Source organism: Piliocolobus tephrosceles, chromosome 8 (assembly GCF_002776525.5).
Source record: "Piliocolobus tephrosceles isolate RC106 chromosome 8, ASM277652v3, whole genome shotgun sequence".
Classification (NCBI taxonomy): Eukaryota; Metazoa; Chordata; class Mammalia; order Primates; family Cercopithecidae; genus Piliocolobus; species Piliocolobus tephrosceles.
In genome coordinates, this window is record NC_045441.1 from 22,341,494 (window position 1) to 22,356,760 (window position 15,267).

The 15,267-nt window shown below is 38.0% G+C and overlaps 1 protein-coding gene across 7 annotated transcripts in view; it reads left to right on the top strand.

Annotated features, from left to right (window-relative positions):
* Positions 1 to 15,267, top strand: part of BBS9 (Bardet-Biedl syndrome 9) — a 514,065-nt gene that overhangs the window by 253,191 nt on the left and 245,607 nt on the right. For all 7 annotated transcript variants that reach the window (XM_023191692.2, XM_023191694.2, XM_023191691.2 and 4 more), the window contains one exon: positions 636 to 731. In XM_023191692.2, coding sequence (XP_023047460.1) covers positions 636 to 731 — 96 coding nt within the window. The remainder of the gene's footprint in view (positions 1 to 635; positions 732 to 15,267) is intronic.

Here is a 15,267-nt window from a genome sequence, read left to right on the forward strand (position 1 = left end):
AGAGAACCTTTCCTTTTGTAGCTGTTATATGGTGCAGTTTGAGTAGGATTTTCAGGATAAATGCTTGGTTCTTTCCCTTTATTACTGATATTTTAAATAAACAGAGCTTAAAATAAATAGCATTGATTCTGTAGGATCATCCAATAGTGACCATTTGTTTTTATTTTGTTTTTAAGTCTCTGTATGAACTCATGCCTTTAAACATATTTGATGTGTTTTACTCCATTGCAATTATTATTTTCTTTGATACCCTAATATTTTTATCTCTGGCCAGTAGTAATCTCTTTAAGCTGACTTTCAAGTCCTTTTCATAAAACCCTACCGGTTCAGTAATAGCTTCCTTGCTATCTGGTGTGAAAAGATATTCTAGGTTCATCTTGTGTGTGTTCTATCTCATATCTGGAATCAACCATTAGAATAAATGAAATTAAATGATTCCAGAGTTTGTGTAAGGCAGACATTTCATTGATTGGAAGCTACTATGGAAATCAAGGTTAATATATTATAGCTCATACGTGGAGTTTATACATGACCAGTGACATCAAAAACACACATCATTCAACTAAGGTTCCTATTTCAAATGTGTTAATTTTGCCTTCTGGTTACATAAAGTGATTTATCTCTTTTCTTTGTAGGTTTTGCCAGTCAATCCGATGATGATCAGGTGAATGTAATGGGTTTTCACTTCTTGGGAGGTGCCCGAGTTACTCTTCTTGCTTCTAAAACTTCTCGTAAGTAAAACCATGTTATTATTGCTTTTTAAATTTTTTTCTAAGGATACCACATCACAGAGCATACTCACATCAATGATTCCTGCAAAGGGTGATGTTCATTTAGATTTCAGTAACTAAAAGCCATGATATTAAGTAGATAGGATGTGAAAGTTATGAAGTTAGCATTGTGTTTTATTAGAGAACACTGATGTTGCCCAAGATTACCTTACCATGATCTAAATTTCACCAAAAATCAGATATGTAACTGATATATTCACTTTGTCTGAGTGTATATAATTTTTATCTTGGAGCTAAGGAGAGTCTAACTGAGGAATTTAAAGAAATGAAAAATATCTTTAAGATAGGTATATAGTGAATTAGGTTTGGGAACTCCTAGAACTTGGAATTTTTTTGTTTGCATATATTCTTGTTTATTCCTTTTGGACATTGGCAAAGATGACAGTGAAAGTGGATAACTTTTGCTGAGTGTAATTTCAACAGGCAGAAAGGTATATAGTCAAGTTTGAATTTAAATATGCCCTCTTGATTTGGTTACTTTATGTATGTGAGAATAATAGTTGAAACTAGTCAATGTAAGACTAGCTCTTGACATATGTAGTATATTGAAGCTACTGAACTTACTGAGTTATACACACCTTCATGGAACTAAAGTAAGATATTAAGAAGGGAAGTATTTAACAAATTTATACTGAGGGAAAAAAGTACAAACACACACACACACACCCACCCACCCATACCCCCTTGAAATAGTCTGGCTCAGGACATTCCCATTAAAAAAAAAAAATCTCTAGTTTTTCTGATGAGCTTTCACTTTCTACCCATGCACTTGCAGTTGTAGTTGGTTATTACTTTTCTAATAGTAAGAGTACAATAAAGCCATCTGTTTTTGAAAAAGAAAAGTATTAGCAGGAGGAACAGACATCCCATTTAGGAACTATAACTATGTTTTTATGGCTAAAATCACAATAGTTTCTGGAATATGTCAATTGGTGACTGGTAAAATAGACTCAGATACTATTGAAGACTCTAGAATAGGTCACAGAAATAAAAAACAACTCTGAGAAGAAAGAGAAGATTCTTTATTTTCGTGATTTTCCTGATTGGTCATGATTGCAGTATTCTTGACATTGACATCATTTTTTAAAAAACAAATCATTTTATTTTGATAAGAAGACTTAACATGAGATCTGTCCACTTAGTGAAATTTCAAATGTGTAGTTCAATATTGCTAACTGTAAGTACATAGCACTGTTTTTCTTTGATTAGCTTTAATCTCCAGTTAGATGGTAGAACCATTTTGGTGCATTTCTCTTAGTTTAACAATTCTCCTTAAACTAAAAAAATTATGCCAACATTTCTTTGTGAAATTTTACAAATTTTTTTGGCTGCAGTTGATGGTGCTGTATAATGAATCTGCAATTGAGACCATTAAAAAAGGCAAAAATTTGTGCAAATGAAGATATTTATATCCTAATGTGTTTTATTTATAACTTTCGATATAAAGTAACAAGTAGAATACTGATGTTGCCCGTGATTACCTTATTGCTATCTAAATTTTACCAAAAATCAAGTATATAGCTGATTTATTCTCTTTATCTGAATGTATGGCAATTCCCTGACTTAGCCATAGTGTAGGTAGACAAAATCAAATAGTGGAATAGGGCAGGACCTTTTAAACAAGGAGCCAAATGAACTGTGTAAATTGAAACCTGAATAATAGTCATTACAATTCTGTGATGGTTTTTGGCTGCAGTAACACACAGAATCCTACCTAGGAGATGCCTGTGGTGATGGAGAAAGATAGGTATAAGGAGAGTGTACTTTTCTGGAGTTGAGGCAGATGTTAGTGCTCCTACTGCTTTATCAGAGTGTTCATTCCTAAGAAAGGAATGAAGTAATTTGTACCCAATCTGTGTTTGACATTTTTCATTTTTTGAAAGGTACCTAGTATTAATTATAGTCCAGCAATCTGTTTTACAGAAAAATCCTACAAATGGAAATAACCTAGTATTTCTTCCATAGTAACCAGTCAAATAATTCGTAAGTCACATAGAATTGTCCTTGGCTCTTGGATAGTATTTTCTGTGGGTTCTGCATATTCATCTCTTTTTAGAACTTGCTTGGTAAGCAGCCAAGCCTTCGTGTATGCTGTATGGCAATTTTCATTCATTTTTCTGATTCAGTATAGACCAGTCAAAGCAAACAAGAGAAAAGTAAGGTGTAGCTCATTGTTTCAGACACCAAACCAGATTCCTGGGGAACTGAGTAGGCTTGTAGAATAGTAGCTGGGTGTAGTGGCTCATCCCTGTAATCCCAACACTTTGGGAAGCCAAGGTGGGAGGATCACTTAAGCATAGCAGTTTGAGACCAGCCTGGGCAACATAGTGAGACCTAGTCACTACTTTACTATGCAGCCATAAAAAAGGATGAGTTCATGTCCTTTGTAGGGACATGGATGCAGCAGGAAACCATCATTCTCAGCAAACTATCACAAGAACAGAAAACCAAACACCGCATGTTCTCACTCATAGGTGGGAATTGAACAATGAGATCACTTGGACACAGGAAGGGGATCATCACACACTGGGTCCTATTGTGGGGAGGGGAGGGGGAAGGATAGCATTAGGAGATATACCTAATGTAAATGAGTTAATGGGTGCAGCACACCAACATGGCACATGTATACCTATGTAACAAACCTGCACGTTGGGCACATGTACCCTAGAACTTAAAGTATAATTAAAAAAAAAAAAAAAGAAAAAGAAAAATTAGCTGGGTGTGGTGGCACATGAATGTAGTCCCAGCTACTCTGGAAGCTGAGGTGGGAGGAACACTTAAGCACAGGAGGTTGAGGCTGCAGTGAGCTGAGATCGCAGTACTGCACTCCAACCTGCGCAACAGAGTGAGACCCCGTCTCAAAAAAAAAAAAAAAAAAAAAAAAGTAGTGCTTAAATTTGGGAAAAATACGCCAGCAACATTTCTGAAAACTGTTATCACAGTCCTAAATTGAAAATAACAGGGAAGTTCTAATTTTGTAAGATCAAATGTTTTTATAATTGTTTTTATAATTAATATTGCAAGATATTTCTGCATGGATGTCTATAATTGTGAGTGATTCAGTATAATGGGATTTCAGAAAAATATGCTATTGTCTAAATATGTATATATTCTTATGCTGCTTTCCTAAGATCCAGATCCACATAGTGACTTATTACCATAACAACAAACACTACTACCTCTCTCTCCCCAGTCTCTTCTGCCCCTTTCTGCTTCTATACTTTTCTTAGTCTTGCCTCTCTCTAGTTCTGTTTTTATCTTTAGTCTCTATTTGTACATTGCCTTGTTCTACTTGCTTCTTAAAGAATTTAGAAGAGTTTAAAAGTATCCAAAATATGAAAAGAGAAAATAAGTATATCAAGAAAACAGAAAGAGAAAATCGGGACACTAATAAAGGTAGAAATAAGATTAATACTCAGAAATGCATACTGTATGATCAAAAAGGTGCTAGTCACCTAAAATAATAAGTAATCATTTAGTTTCCATTTTCAGAGTGTTCAAAATGTTAGATCTTTTGTTGAGGAGATGTACACCCTTTACTGATGCTGAGTCAGAGATGAAATTTCCTTTATGAATATTCAAAAAGACAATTCCTTCAATAATATCTCTATAGTTTATGTAATTATAAAGATTATGCTTATGTAATTATGAGAAACAAATTTCACAGAACTTTAGAAAATAATGATAAAACTCCATTTATGAAATATAAATCTGCCTGAGTCCAAATCATTGTGGTCTGAGCTGCAGCTTGATCTAAGGATAAATTTTGAGTATCTAGTTTTGCAAATTTTCATTTTCTAATGTTTTTCAATAAGGATTGAGCAACTAATTTCAGTAACTCAGAATTGAGAAGTAGGATGAAGGAGGTGTGTATTTTGTTTTTAAAGGAGCAATATTAGAACATGTTGGAATATTAATTTAAATGATTGAATTCAGTGGGAGAGGTTGATGATCAGGAAAGAGAAGCGGATCATAATGAAGTCCTTGAGGAAGAGAGGGGATGGGATGCAGAAGCTAGCGGGAGGGGTTGAGGAATAGGCCTTTGTAACTTCTCTGTAACAGGAGGGATCGTATGTACATCTAGGGAGACTTCATAGATTTGTTAGTGGAGAGATAAAGGAGCTTTGATGATGTATAAATCTGAACAAAAAATAATGTGAAAATAAGAAAGCAAACTCATGAGGGAAACAGGCATTGTGGAATCCCCATCTAGAGTTTGAGATAGTACCTTTTGAATTGAAACCAGGCATCCTTGTTAGGTGATTTTCCCTGGAAGTGATTTGTTTACCAGCATCTAAGCAACTGAAAACGGCTCAGATTTTAAAACAGAATTACAGATAAAATGTTTTTATGAGACTGATTATCATAATGGACTACCAAATCTGAGATGGTAAGGAAATAAGTGAAGATTAGCGAAAACTGATACATGGTGAAAAATTAATGGGTTCATCTGATCAAAATTCTTGAAAGTTTGAGGAAGTAGAAGGAGTTATAGAGCAAGTGAACTAGGTAAAAAAAAAAAAGGTAGTGGTCAGAGAATGGATCAGATATTGAGAACAGGAGTTCAGAGAGATTGCAGATTCTGATAATGGCAAGCTCATCATTGGGGGAGTGGGTTGCTAAAGTGGATAGAAGACTAATGGGGACAGGGATTTCAAGAAAATGAGGTATCACTTGATGAGGCACGGTGCCTCACGCCTGTAATCCCAGCACTTTGGGAGGCTGAGGTGGGTGGATTGCCTGAGGTCAGGAGTTTGAAACCAGCCTGGCCAGCATGGTGAAACCCTGTCTCTACTAAAAATACAAAAAAAAAATTAGCCTGGCATGGTGGCAGGTGCCTGTAATCCCAGCTAATTGGGAAGCTGAGGCAGGAGAATTGCTTGAACTTGGGAGGTGGAAATTGCAGTGAGCTGAAATCGTGCCATTGCACTCCAGCCTGGGCAACAGGGTGAGACTCCGTCTCAAAAAAAAAAAAAAAAAAAAAAGAAATAAAATGAGGTATCACAGTTGTGGATATTGAAAAGGCCTATTTGAATTGAGGTACATTCCTTGTGTACTTAATTTATTGAGTTTCATTTTTTTAATCATGAAAGGACATTGAATTTGTCAAATACTTTTTCTGCATCTGTTGAAATAATCGTATGGTTTTTGCCCTTCATTCTGTTAATATGATGTATCATGCTTATTGATTTGCTTATGTTATACCATCCTTGCATCCCTGGAATGAATCCCACTTGATCATAGTGAATGATCTTATTAATGTGCTGTGTTGAATTTGGTTTGCTAGTATTCTGTTGAGGATTTTTGCGTCTTAGTTCATCAGGGATACTGACCTGCAGTTTCCTTCTTTTGTTATGGCCTTGTCTGATTTTGTTATCAGAATAATATTGGCCTCATAGATTGAAATTTGAAAGCATTCCATTCTCTTTGATATATTGGAATAGTTTGAGTAGAATTGTTATTAATTCTTCTTTAAATGTTTGATGGAATTCAGCAGTGAAGCCATCAAGTCCTGGGCTTTTCTTTGGTAGGAGACTTTGTATAACTGATTCGATCTTCTTACTTGTTATTGGTCTTTTCAGATTTTCTGTTTCTTCCTAGCATTTTCATAACAGTTTAATGATTCCCTGTATTTCTATAGTATCAGATATAATTTCTACTTTTTCTTTTTATTTGAGTCTTCCTTCTTTTTTTTTTTAGTCTAAAGGTTTGTTCTGTTTTGTTTATCTTTTCAAAAAACCAGCTCTTTGTTTTGTTGATCTTATGTGTTGTTTTGATGCTTAGCACAATGAATGAGAAAGCACATATTGTCTTTCTCTCTCCTCCTCAGACGAATCACTGTGAAATTTTAGAGCGCTAAGGAGCATATTCTTAAAGATTAGAAAGAAAAAAAACAAGTTACTCAAGGGATATAAATCAAGATGGCATTTAGTTTTTCATCAAAATTATTGGATGATAGATGACAATGCAGAAGTTTTTTTCCAAGATTTCAACTTAGAATGCTGTGTCTTGCTAAGTTGAAAATCTACAAAGAATGCTGAATAGACACATACTCTCAGTGTCGCAAAGTAGGGTTAACCAATTGCAAATACAGGTCAAGCATCCCAAATCTAATAATTCAAAATCCAAAGTGCTGAAAAAGTTTGGAAGTTTGGAGCATTTTGGATTTTGGATTTTTGGATTTGGAATGCCTAGCTGCTTAAGTATATAATACACATATCCCAAAATCTGAAAAAAATCTGAAATCCAAAACACTTCTGGTCCTGAGCATTTTGAATAAAGTATACCTAATGTGTATCAAATTGGTATAGCCTCAGGTAGGTGTTTGAAAAATGGAAAAGATAACTAATACATTGGATGTTTCAATATCCTGAAAGATTTTTAACATGCTAGAGTGATTGAATTGAATAAAGTCAAGTTTAAAAGTCCTTTTTTTTTTGGTGTTCATTTTGATTATTTCGCTTTCAGGTATAATAGAAGGATTGCAGTCACATATTTGAAAAATTGTTGGGCCTTGAAATAGGATTTCTTTTGCATCTTCCAAAAGAAAGCATATGTGATCTTGAACTGTGTTATACAAAATACCTGGAGAAAAAGGAAATGGGAGTGTTATTTTACTTCATCTTGGTAGACAATACATTTTTTCCTTTTTCGTTCAGCAGACATGTTAGCTATAAACACTGTTGTGGCTCTTGTGGAGCTCCTACACTAATGGGAGAGACAAACAGGTAAAGAGAACCAATAATAGAATGCTTGATGTGCTTATAGAAGCATGTTTTTTAGTGCTGTTGTATCCCAAAGGGTTGAAACTCCATAGAAATTTTATTTGTAGAGGGTCATAAGGAATGAGTAGGAGATTATCAGATGGAGGTCATTCTAGGAAGAGGGGAAAGTATATCCTGATGCTTGATAAAGCATGAAGTTTCAAAGGATCAGTGAATTTTCTTATGTGCTAAAAGTTCCTGTGGTAGGGGCTCTGTGACAGTCCTTTAATGAGGTCAGGAAATGTAGGGACAAGTATAATGACCAAATCTAAGGTCAACTGATGCCCACCTCATGGCCCTGTGAATAGTTTAACTTATACAGTGATTCATCAATATAATATTACTGTTAATATTTATTTAAAAAATCCTTAGCAATATTATTAAGTGACAATGAGAATATTATATAAATCTAGCTTGGAAAAAGCCTGTTGAAAAGTAAGTGTTAAGAAACCATCCTTAGTTTCTAATATTGAAGAGGCTGTATATTTAAAATATTAAACCTACTGAAAGTCTGGGCGCGGTGGCTCACGCCTGTAATCCCAGGACTTTGGGAGGCCAAGGTGGGTGGATCACCTGAGGTCGGGAGTTAGAAACCAGCCTGACCAACATCGAGAAACCTTGGCTCTCCTAAAAATACAAAATTAGCCGGGCATGGTGATACATGCCTGTAATGCCAGCTACTCGGGAGGCTGAGGCAGGAGAATCGCTTGAACTTGGGAGGCAGAGGTTGCGGTGAGCTGAGATCATGCCATTGCACTCCAGCCTGGGCAACAACAGTGAGACTCTGTCTCAAAAAAAAAAAAAAAACCTACTGAAATAGTTTATTTCCTCAACATTTTGGTTTAAAAAGCATTCATCGGGGGCGGAGCAAGATGGCCGAATAGGAACAGCTCCAGTCTCCATCTCCCAGCGTGAGCGACACAGAAGACCGGTGATTTCTGCATTTTCACCTGAGGTACTGGGGTCATCTCACTCGGGAGTGCCGGACAATCGGTGCTGGTCAGCTGCTGCAGCCTGACCAGCGAGAGCTGAAGCAGGGCGAGGCATCGCCTCACCTGGGAAGCGCAAGGGGGAAGGGAGTCCCTTTTCCTAGCCAGGGGAACTGAGACACACAACACCTGGAAAATCGGGTAACTCCCACCCCAATACTGCGCGGTAAGCACACCGGCACACCAGGAGAAGATACCCCACACCAGGCCGTGAGGGTCCCACGCCCATGGAGCCTCCCTCCTTGCTAACACAGCAGTCTGCGGCAATCTAACCGCAAGGCAGCAGCGAGGCTGGGGGAGGGGCGCCCGCCATCGCTGAGGCTTAAGCAGGTAAACAAAGCCGCTGGGAAGCTCGAACTGGGTGGAGCTCACAGCAGCTCAAGGAAACCTGCCTGTCTCCGTAGACTCTGCCTCTGGGGACAGGGCACAACTAAAAAATAACAGGGGAAGAAGCAGAGGCCTGTGCAGACGTGAACGACTCTGTCTGACAGCTTTGAAGAGAGCAGTGGATCTCCCAACACGGAGGTTGAGATCTGAGAAGGGGCAGGCTGCCTGCTCAAGTGGGTCCCTGACCCCTGAGTAGCCTAAATGGGAGACATCCCCCACTAGGGGCAGTCTGACACCCCACACCTAACAGGGGGGAGTATACCCCTGAGAGGAAGCTTCCAAAGCAAGAATCAGACAGGTGCACTCTCTGTTCAGCAATATTCTATCTTCTGCAACCTCTGCTGCTGATACCCAGACAAACAGGGTCTGGAGTGGACCTCAAGCAATCTCCAACAGACCTATAGCTGAGGGTCCTGACTGTCAGAAGGAAAACTATCAAACAGGAAGGACACCTATACCAAAACCCCATCAGTACGTCACCATCATCAAAGACAAGAGACAGATAAAACCACAAAGATGGGGAAAAAGCAGGGCAGAAAAGCTGGAAATTCAAAAAATAAGAGCGCATCTCCCCCTGCAAAGGAGCACAGCCCATCGCCAGCAACGGATCAAAGCTGGTCAGAGAATGACTTTGACGAGATGAGAGAAGAAGGCTTCAGTCCATCAAACCTCTCAGAGCTAAAGGAGGAATTACGTACCCAGTGCAAAGAAACTAAAAATCTTGAAAAAAGAGTGGAAGAATTGACAGCTAGACTAATTAATGCAGAGAAGGTCATAAACGAAATGAGAGAGATGAAAACCATGACACGAGAAATACGTGACAAATGCACAAGCTTCAGCAACCGACTCGATCAACTGGAAGAAAGAGTATCAGCGATTGAGGATCAAATGAATGAAATGAAGCGAGAAGAGAAACCAAAAGAAAAAAGAAGAAAAAGAAATGAACAAAGCCTGCAAGAAGTATGGGATTATGTAAAAAGACCAAATCTACGTCTGATTGGGGTGCCTGAAAGTGAGGGGGAAAATGGAACCAAATTGGAAAACACTCTTCAGGATATCATCCAGGAGAACTTCCCCAACCTAGCAGGGCAGGCCAACATTCAAATTCAGGAAATACAGAGAACGCCACAAAGATACTCCTCCAGAAGAGCAACTCCAAGACACATAATTGCCAGATTCACCAAAGTTGAAATGAAGGAAAAAATCTTAAGGGCAGCCAGAGAGAAAGGTCGGGTTACCCACAAAGGGAAGCCCATCAGACTGACAGCAGATCTCTCGGCAGAAACTCTCCAAGCCAGAAGAGAGTGGGGGCCAATATTCAACGTTCTTAAAGAAAAAAATTTTAAACCCAGAATTTCATATCCAGCCAAACTAAGTTTCATAAGTGAAGGAGAAATAAAATTCTTTACAGATAAGCAAATGCTTAGAGATTTTGTCACCACCAGGCCTGCCTTATAAGAGACCCTGAAGGAAGCCCTAAACATGGAAAGGAACAACCGGTACCAGCCATTGCAAAAACATGCCAAAATGTAAAGACCATGGAGGCTAGGAAGAAACTGCATCAACTAATGAGCAAAATAACCAGTTAATATCATAATGGCAGGATCAAGTTCACACATAACAATATTAACCTTAAATGTAAATGGACTAAATGCTCCAATTAAAAGACACAGACTGGCAAACGGGATAAAGAGTCAAGACCCATCAGTCTGCTGTATTCAGGAGACCCATCTCACATGCAGAGACATAGATAGGCTCAAAATAAAGGGATGGAGGAAGATCTACCAAGCAAATGGAGAACAAAAAAAAGCAGGGGTTGCAATCCTAGTCTCTGATAAAACAGACTTTAAACCATCAAAGATCAAAAGAGACAAAGAAGGCCATTACATAATGGTAAAGGGATCAATTCAACAGGAAGAGCTAACTATCCTAAATATATATGCACCCAATACAGGGGCACCCAGATTCATAAAGCAAGTCCTTAGAGACTTACAAAGAGACTTAGACTCCCATACAGTAATAATGGGAGACTTCAACACTCCACTGTCAACATTAGACAGATTAACGAGACAGAAAGTTAACAAGGATATCCAGGAATTGAACTCATCTCTGCACCAAGCGGACCTAATAGACATCTATAGAACTCTCCACCCCAAGTCAACAGAATATACATTCTTCTCAGCACCACATCACACTTATTCCAAAATTGACCACATAATTGGAAGTAAAGCACTCCTCAGCAAATGTAAAAGAACAGAAATTATAACAAACTGTCTCTCAGACCACAGTGCAATCAAACTAGAACTCAGGACTAAGAAACTCAATCAAAACCGCTCAACTACATGGAAACTGAACAACCTGCTCCTGAATGACTACTGGGTACATAACAAAATGAAAGCAGAAATAAAGATGTTCTTTGAAACCAATGAGAACAAAGATACAACATACCAGAATCTCTGGGACACATTTAAAGCAGTGTGTAGAGGGAAATTTATAGCACTAAATGCCCACAAGAGAAAGCAGGAAAGATCTAAAATTGACACTCTAACATCACAATTAAAAGAACTAGAGAGGCAAGAGCAAACACATTCAAAAGCTAGCAGAAGGCAAGAAATAACTAAGATCAGAGCAGAACTGAAGGAGATAGAGACACAAAAAACCCTCCAAAAAATCAATGAATCCAGGAGTTGGTTTTTTGAAAAGATCAACAAAATTGACAGACCGCTAGCAAGACTAATAAAGAAGAAAAGAGAGAGGAATCAAATAGACGCATTAAAAAATGATAAAGGGGATATCACCACCGACCCCAGAGAAATACAAACTACCATCAGAGAATACTATAAACATCTCTATGCAAATCAACTAGAAAATCTAGAAGAAATGGATAATTTCCTGGATACTTACACTCTTCCAAGACTAAACCAGGAAGAAGTTGAATCCCTGAATAGACCAATAGCAGGCTCTGAAATTGAGGCAACAATTAATAGCCTACCCACCAAAAAAAGCCCAGGACCAGATGGATTCACAGCTGAATTATACCAGAGGTACAAGGAGGAGCTGGTACCATTCCTTCTGAAACTATTCCGATCAATAGAAAAAGAGGGAATCCTCCCTAACTCATTTTATGAGGCCAACATCATCCTGATACCAAAGCCTGGCAGAGACACAACAAAAAAAGAGAATTTTAGACCAATCTACCTGATGAACATCGATGCAAAAATCGTCAATAAAATACTGGCAAACCGGATTCAGCAGCACATCAAAAAGCTTATCCACCATGATCAAGTGGGCTTCATCCCTGGGATGCAAGGCTGGTTCAACATTCGCAAATCAATCAACGTAATCCAGCATATAAACAGAACCAACGACAAGAACCACATGATTATCTCAATAGATGCAGAAAAGGCTTTTGACAAAATTCAACAGCCCTTCATGCTAAAAACGCTCAATAAATTCGGTATTGATGGAACGTACCTCAAAATAATAAGAGCTATTTATGACAAACCCACAGCTAATATCATACTGAATGGGCAAAAACTGGAAAAATTCCCTTTGAAAACTGGCACAAGACAGGGATGCCCTCTCTCACCACTCCTATTCAACATAGTGTTGGAAGTTCTGGCTAGGGCAATCAGGCAAGAGAAAGAAATCAAGGGTATTCAGTGAGGAAAAGAAGAAGTCAAATTGTCCCTGTTTGCAGATGACATAATTGTATACTTAGAAGACCCCATCGTCTCAGCCCAAAACCTTCTTAAGCTGATAAGCAACTTCAGCAAAGTCTCAGGATACAAAATTAATGTGCAAAAATCACAAGCATTCTTATACACCAGTAACAGACAAGCAGAGAGCCAAATCAGGAATGAACTTCCATTCACAATTGCTTCAGAGGGAATAAAATACCTAGGAATCCAACTTACAAGGGATGTAAAGGACCTCTTCAAGGAGAACTACAAACCACTGCTCAGTGAAATAAAAGAGGACACAAACAAATGGAAGAACATACCATGCTCATGGATAGGAAGAATCAATATCATGAAAATGGCCATACTGCCCAAGGTTATTTATAGATTCAATGCCATCCCCATCAAGCTACCAATGAGTTTCTTCACAGAATTGGAAAAAACGGCTTTAAAGTTCATATGGAACCAAAAAAGAGCCCGCATTGCCAAGACAATCCTAAGTCAAAAGGACAAGCTGGAGGCGTCACGCTACCTGACTTCAAACTATACTACAAGGCTACGGTAACCAAAACAGCATGGTACTGGTACCAAAACAGAGATATAGACCAATGGAACAGAACAGAGTCCTCAGAAATAATACCACACATCTACAGCCATCTGATCTTTGACAAACCTGAGAGAAACAAGAAATGGGGAAAGGATTCCCTATTTAATAAATGGTGCTGGGAAAATTGGCTAGCCATAAGTAGAAAGCTGAATCTGGATCCTTTCCTTACTCCTTATACAAAGATTAATTCAAGATGGATTAGAGACTTAAATGTTAGACCTAATACCATAAAAACCCTAGAAGAAAATCTAGGTAGTACCATTCAGGACATAGGCATGGGCAAGGACTTCATGTCTAAAACACCAAAAGCAACGGCAGCAAAAGCCAAAATTGACAAATGGGATCTAATTAAACTAAAGAGCTTCTGCACAGCAAAAGAAACTACCATCAGAGTGAACAGGCAACCTACAGAATGGGAGAAAATCTTTGCAATCTACTCATCTGACAAAGGGCTCATTTCCAGAATCTACAAAGAACTCAAACAAATATACAAGAAAAAAACAAACAACCCCATCCAAAAGTGGGGAAAGGATATGAACAGACATTTCTCAAAAGAAGACATTCATACAGCCAACAGACACATGAAAAAATGCTCATCATCACTGGCCATCAGAGAAATGCAAATCAAAACCACAATGAGATACCATCTCACACCAGTTAGAATGGCAATCAGTAAAAAGTCAGGAAACAACAGGTGCTGGAGAGGATGTTGAGAAATAGGAACACTTTTACACTGTTGGTGGGATTGTAAACTAGTTCAACCTTTATGGAAAACAGTATGGCAATTCCTCAAGGATCTAGAACTAGATGTACCATATGACCCAGCCATCCCACTACTGGGTATATACCCAAAGGATTATAAATTATGCTACTACAAAGACACATGCACACGTATGTTTATTACGGCACTATTCACAATAGCAAAGACTTGGAATCAACCCAAATGTCCATCTATGACAGACTGGATTAAGAAAATGTGGCACATATACACCATGGAATACTATGCAGCCATAAAAAAGGATGAGTTTGCGTCCTTTGTAGGGACATGGATGCATCTGGAAATCATCATTCTTAGCAAACTATCACAAGAATAGAAAACCAAACACCGCATGTTCTCACTCATAGGTGGGAACTGAACAATGAGATCACTTGGACTCGGGAAGGGGAACATCACACACTGGGGTCTATCATGGGGAGGGGGGAGGGGGGAGGGATTGCATTGGGGAGTTATTCCTGATATAAATGATGAATTCATGGGTGCTGACGAGTTCATGGGTGCAGCACACCAACATGGCACAGATATACATATGTAACAAACCTGCACGTTATGCACATGTACCCTAGAACTTAAAGTATAATAATAAAAAAAAAATAAAAAAAAATAAAAAGCATTCATCTGCTTTTGTGTCTCACATTTCAAAATTTCCAAATAGCATGAATCGTATAGTTCACTGTTTATGATATGAATACAAACATTATATTGATGAACTTGAGATGTTCTGACACACATAAAGACCGATGTGATGCATTTTTGTACCTTCCTTAATTAAATATATTCTTTTCTCCATTTATAGTAGAGTGTTATGGAAATTGTCTAGGCTCTGATCATCTAAATTTGTTTTATTTGGAAACTGGTTATTTCCACTGAACTGCTATTGCAAGATACAAAAGAAAAGAGATAAACAAATTGAATGTTCATTTTGACAGCTCTTTTGATTATTAATATTTTAAGGGCTCATTGTAAAGTACAGGTTCTTTTATGTTATATTGTAAATCGAAAAATTCATTTCTCCGTCCATGAAATATATACTCTGGAAAGTCTCCAGGGGTAGTATTAACCATCTTGGAGTACTAACACTGAGAAAATGTTTAGTAATCAAAATAATACTTTATAAATCTTGGACTTATTGATTCTTTGGATTTATGGTAATCTAACAAAAGTAAAAAATGTTGTTGTGTTTATAAATTCCAAGACTAATTGCAATTTTTTCCTTCCTTCCTTCCTCCCTCCCTCCCTCCCTCCCTCTCTCTCTCTCTCTCTCTCTCTCT